The sequence below is a fragment of the Eschrichtius robustus genome, chromosome 14 (genome assembly GCF_028021215.1).
Source record: "Eschrichtius robustus isolate mEscRob2 chromosome 14, mEscRob2.pri, whole genome shotgun sequence".
Classification (NCBI taxonomy): Eukaryota; Metazoa; Chordata; class Mammalia; order Artiodactyla; family Eschrichtiidae; genus Eschrichtius; species Eschrichtius robustus.
The window spans coordinates 99,747,062-99,753,061 of NC_090837.1; the positions used below are offsets into that span (position 1 = coordinate 99,747,062).

General features: G+C 57.5%; 1 protein-coding gene across 4 annotated transcripts in view; it reads left to right on the forward strand.

Annotated features, from left to right (window-relative positions):
* Positions 1-972, forward strand: part of CTDP1 (CTD phosphatase subunit 1) — a 47,000-nt gene extending 46,028 nt beyond the window's left edge. For all 4 annotated transcript variants that reach the window (XM_068562486.1, XM_068562484.1, XM_068562487.1 and 1 more), the window contains exon 13: positions 187-972. In XM_068562486.1, the coding sequence (XP_068418587.1) occupies positions 187-328 (142 nt within the window). In that variant the 3' untranslated portion in view covers positions 329-972. The remainder of the gene's footprint in view (positions 1-186) is intronic.
* Positions 973-6,000: the final 5,028 nt, after the last annotated feature.

Genomic DNA, 6,000 nt, shown 5'->3' on the forward strand with positions numbered 1-6,000 from the left:
GCTCCGGGCCCCTCCCTCTCCCGCCCTCACACATCCTGCGTATTTCGTTACCTGCCGGAGACGGAGGCTGCCCTGGTGCCCGGCCTGTGCTGTCAGGGCTGTCCCGGAAGCGTGGGGGCTGGCGGCCGAGGGGCCGGGGAGCGTGTGCGCCACGAGCGTCTCACGGCGCGTGGGCTTCCCTCGCAGGGGCCACAAGAGGAAGCTGAACGAAGAGGACGTGGCTAGCGAGTCCAGCGGAGCGTCCAGCTGCGAGGACGAGGAGGGGGGCAGCTCGGAGGCGGACGAGATGGCGGCTGCGCTGGAGGCCGAGCTCGGCGACCTCATGTGACCGCGGGGCGGGCTCTCGACTCACCTCCGTCCCGGGGGCGGCCCTCGGGGGGCTGCCTCTCCTCCAGAGGGACATGTCTGTTTGCAGAGCTCCACCTGCAGAAACACATTGTTTTGCAGAAATAGGTGTTTTTAGACGTTTCACTACAAGAAAGCCTACTTGTTAAGGACAGCGGAGCAGGGAACGCGGCCATGCCAAAGATCCTGGGTGAGCCCAGCAGAGCCGCACAGCAGGACTGGAGTTTGCGGCTTGTTATCAGGAAGGGGGGGGGGTGGGGTGGGGAGGTGTTTTTCCTTTAAATACCGCAGCATATTACTTAGGGTGAAGGCTGGGCATCCGACCAGACAGAGGGGTGATGCAGCAGGAACCCAGCATCTTTCTGCTCTTTCACAACTGAAGCTACCAGAACATGCACAGGTTTCAAGTGAGGCCGCGCATCAGCGTGTGACGAGGACAGGCCTGGGGCCCCCAGCTGCCCCCGGGGCCCTGCAGCTCCCACGGGCGCCGGGACAAAGGGCCCTGCGCTCGCGGGCAGCCTTTGGCTCCTTTGCGAGATCGGATGTAAAGTTTTGTATATCTATTTCATACGTGACCCACCAAACAGATTTTTCTTTCATTTAATAAAAGTCCCTTTCGTAAGCCTTCTTCTCTGCCCCGTTCCCTCTTCGCGGAATCCAGCTCTCGCACCACAGCCGCCCTGCCCTGCTCCCCTCCAGGGAGCTCGCGGGGCAGATTCCTGGGTGAATGGCCAGGGCCTTGGACGCTGAAACAGAAAAGCAGATGATCCTCTCCAGCCAGTCTGTGGCGGTTAGTCTCTCCCTTACTGCACCAAAGCTTTAGGAATGCCAAGGACCGGTGTTATTTCTAATCACTAGATTTATGAAAATTTGATCTAAGACAGCCAAGGAAACCAGAGGCAATTCTGACCTGGGAGCTCAGCGCTGACAGGGTGTGAAACTCATCGTATTTGGTGTGTCAGCCAGACAGCATGGCCACGTGTGGTCCCACCCCTGGGGTCACAGGTCTCACCCACAGGCCCCGTGTGCTCGGGCGGCCCCAGGAAGACCCCACCTGGTACCGCTGACCCGAGACCCCTGGGCACTAGCCTTAGGCCGTGGCCCCCGGGGCAGTAGCGCTGGTGAACTTGCCTTCGCGCCTCCTCTGAGACAGCCGCTTGGTCCTTCCTGCGTGATCCCTCCAGGTCAGGCTGCAGGTGGAGGAGTCAGAGCCCGGGATGTGCCTGTGATGCTGCACTCCTGTCGTGTGGAGGGGCAGCCGCTGGGCTGCTGGATCACCAAGACACAGAAGGTGTGCCTTCTTGCAGCTCTAGATCAGCACACAGCAAACGTTTTTCTTTCCATGTTCTGGGCTAATTACTGGATTAAAAGTGAGTGTTAGGCTCAGGCTGTGTCCTCCTCACACTCTTCAGTTGCAAGTAACAGCCACAGCTCCAGTGGGCTTGTCTTCCTGTATCGACTGGCTTGTCTGAGAAGTGAGGTGGAGCTTCAGGTACGGCTGGATCCAGGTGTTCACCAAACGCTCAGGTGTCATTGGGAACCTGGATCCTCCTCCCGTGGTTTGTCCTCTCTTTGACGGTCAGATGCCACCCACCCTCCTGATGACGGGGCTGGGGAGGGGAGCGGGAATCATGATGCACACGGGACAGGTGTGGGCCGGCAGACGTCAAGAATCCAGGCACGGTCCCTGCCTAGTTTCCTCACCAAGGTGAGTGTACTTTCGCCTACTTGCCAGTCTCCACAACAGTGTGAGGCTCCAGGATTCCTGGTCAGAACCATTCCTGGGGAGCAGTGAGGGGGAGGCCCCTCTGATGGGTCTGTGCTAGGGCAGAAACGGAGAAGACAGAACTGGGAACGTGAATAATCTCAAGGTTTCCCCCTGAAACCCAACACAGCCTCTCGGGTGGATATCCCTAAGAGGGCTGGGGGTAGTTAAACGTCTCCTTGCAGCCTTATTCTCAGTGGCACGTGCTTGGGATGCTGAGCTGTCCCGGGGGCCGGAGTGGCACCGAAGGTCCCCGGGGCCCCTTGAGCCTCCTGAGGAGGTGGCGCCACCCTTGGGGGAGGGTTGCCTGGGGGGCCTGCGCGCTGTCTCGCAGAGAGGGGTGCACTCGAGTCAGGGAAATGCTGGATAATATGTGCTGCAACCCCTCCAAGTGACATCTTTTCTAGAAATTTTAATAGGAAGCTTGAACTTGCTATCCTGAACGTAACTTAAACGTCAGGCTTTATGCTTAAGACAGCTGTCTGGAAATTCATGACCAGGAATTGGGAGAGAGAATCCCTTAGGTCCGTGAGAAATCTTTGCACAAGCAGATCATAAATTTAGGCCACTTTTTACAAAAACTCAAAAATCTGTAACACTGGAAATGTGAAATTTTACCCTCTTCCTTGAGAAACGGAATGTTGAAATTTTGTGTAAACGTGGGTGGATCTCATGTCCCATCTGAGTTTTTCATGTTTATTCACGTTTTTAAAACAACCGTGAAGCTGTGACGTGGGGACACCTGTCGTGTGAGTCTGACCCGTCTGTGGGCCCACCCCACGCGGGAACCCGAGTCAGGGCCGGGGGCTGCCCAGGTGTCAGGGCGGGGACACGTGTTCCCTGCAGGGACCCGGGCCGCCCCACACGAGCTGAAGAGCCTGGAGGATGACCAGAGCCACCCACTCGCACGCCCCAAGGGCCAGCTTCACGGTACAGGCCTTGTATTTTCAAAGTCAGATTCAATCCAGTGCGGACTGCTGAGCGTGTGCGTGTGTGTGTGCATGTACACGTGTGCACATGTGTGTACACGCACACACGTTCAGAGCTGCCGCCTGGTCTTCACATAAAGCTTTTCCATTGTGAAAGTGCTGCCCAGGTGGAAAAATTTTCAAGTACAACAAAGGAAGCAAAGGACGTTCATCACACCACCCGGAGGTGACAGTCGCATTTAGCGTTTACAGGCCTTTCCTGTGGTCATGTGCCTGGCTTTTTGAAATCTGTGAAATTTTAACATAGACCCCATCGAAGATGAGGAAGAAAAATTGCTATAATCCCGCCACCAAATCTAACCACATTAGCATTTCAATGTATTGTTTTAGTTTCGTATGCATATTGTTCTAATAGAATTTAGTTTTTAGAGCAGCTTAAGGCTAGAGCACAGTTGAGGGGGGAGCTGTGGATCTTTCCTGTACACCCCCTCCCGGCCCATGCACGGTCTTCCCCACTATCAACATCACCACCAGACGGGACATTTGTTACAACTTATGGACCTATGTCCACACATCATCACCCAAAGTCCACAGTTGATGTTAAAATTCACTCTGGGTGTTGTACATTCTGTGGGTTTGGACAGATGTGTAATGACACGTACCCACCATCATGGGGTCATACAGAGTGTTTTCACTGCCCTAAACACCCTCTGTGCTCCCCCCCCCCCGTTCCTCCCTCCCGCCCCCAGCCCCTGGCGCCACTGATCTGCTCACCGGGTCCACAGTTTTTGTCTTTTCCAGAACATCCTGTAGTTGGACACACCGTGCGCAGCCGTTTCAGATGGGCTTCTTTCACTTAGCAACATGCGTTTACGTCTCCTCCATGTCTTTTCATCGTCAATATCCAACATGCAAAAGGCAGGCTGCTGGAGACTCCGTGAGACAACCTGGCTTCTTCAAAAGATAATTTGCAAGAAAAGCAAAAGAGATGGAGGGGAACCTACTGATTAAAGACTGAAGCATGCCAGCCAATCCCAACGCGTGGGCTTGTTTGGATCCTAATTCACACAAACTGAAAGTACACAGACACGGCGTGACAACAGGAATTTTAAACATGAACAGATGTGTGATATTAATGAATATTGTTCACTTATTTTAGGTGAAGTGTAGCTCTTTTAGGAGCCCCCTTTTTAAGAGAATGTACTGAAAGATGTATGATGGAATGACATGATGTCTGGGGTTTGCATTGGAACAGTACGAGGCACAGCGGGCGGGCTGAGGCTTGGAGGGGAGCGAGGTCAGTGCGATTTTCACTGGAAAAGCTTGAGTCCTGCCTACTTTGTATGTGTTTGGAATTTTCTGTAATAAAAAGTGACAAGAACATGAATAAAGTCGCTCGGTCTGAGCTTTAAAGATGCACAGAACAAGGCCAGTTGCTTTGTAGTAAAAGGGCGGTTCGGTTGGTCCCGCATCCCAGGCTGCAGACCCAGGCCCCAATCGTCCCAGACCCCAGGTGGGCAGCTGGGCTGGCCCCCGTTGTCTGCCTTCCTCCCAAGGGGCCCCTGGGGCCTGAGGCCAGCAATGTCTGTGGCCCACGCTGGACCCGCTGTAGCGCTCGCTTAGTCCTGCTGAGCGTATGACCCCCCCCCCAGACACACGCACACGTACATGTGGGAGCACACGTGTGCGCACACGGCGTGCGTGCACGCACACGCTACCGCCCGGGGTTGACTGGTGCCGCATCCACGGGAGATGGTCTCCCACGGGCTCTGACCTCTCTTAACAGCTGAGCGCCCGCCGCGTCCTGGCACCAACCAGGGACCATCTGTGCGGAGACGAAGGCCCCTAAGGACCTGGCCTTAGAGTCTGAGCTCCGAGCAGCAACACGAGTTGACAAGGTCACCATGTGACGTGTCACCCGAGAGGCTGGACCGAGTTCCAGCGCACTCCCTGGGCAGCTGCTTCCAGGCTCTCTGTCTCCCCCGAGACAACAGTGCTCCAGAAAAGTCGGCCTGGATTTGAGGTTTGGGGACGTCCTGGCTTCCTGTGTGTGCTGCGGGGATCACGGTCAGGACCCCCGGCTCACGCCACGGCAGACGAGGGGCCGCGATAGGTTGGGTCAGCCCTGCAGAGAGAGCCCCCCGTGAAGTGTGGGGGCCCCGACCTGCCCTCCCCGTGAGGGGCCACCTCAGAGCCCGTCAGGGTCTCGGCCTCTCCCCTGCCCTCTGCAGAGGCCCCGGTCGCTGGGGAGAGGCTCAGAGGCAGGTCCCGTTCAGCTGCATCTCTGGGGGCGGAGCTGCTGCCCAGCACTCGGCCGCCATCGTCACCTCTGCTGAGAAGGAAACAGGTGAAGGCCGATGGGCGCCATCCTGCTTGCCCTCGGGGAGGCGGGAGCCGCTGGGTGGGGGCAGGGCGCGGGGGCATGCGGGGCAGGAGAGGAGGGCACCGCCCACCCCCTCTGGACCAGGGTCTCCAGGGGCCACCCCGGATTCTGCGGGGCAGCTCAGCCTCTGACCCCCCCCCCCCCGGAGGGTCCCGGGGTAAAGACCCGGAGCTGTGGAGCCAGCAGCCCCTCCTTGCCCACGGTGATGCCCCCCAAACCCCCCAGGGTTTCCTCATGGACTTTGTGAGGAGGCGCAGCCTCCCGACTCTGGGCTGAGATTAACGTGTGGCCTTGGTTCCTCTCTGTCCCCACAAGAGAGAGCCACCCCCTGGACCGGCACGGCGAGCACCGAATGCTGCTGTTCCGAGATTCAGTCCGACAGCAAGTATGTCGTGGATTCTGTTCCCTTGGGACGAGGGGGGCCAGTCCACAGCCGCTTTATCGTTAGAAACAAAGCGAAGCCACGGGCCCCCGGGGGTGACAGGAGCCCAGCTCCCGGAAGCGACTCCACCCGTGCCCCCGGATGAAGTGACGCGGGAGCCCCCGTCTGAGCCCTGAGTGCCGGTGGCGCCCGCCGG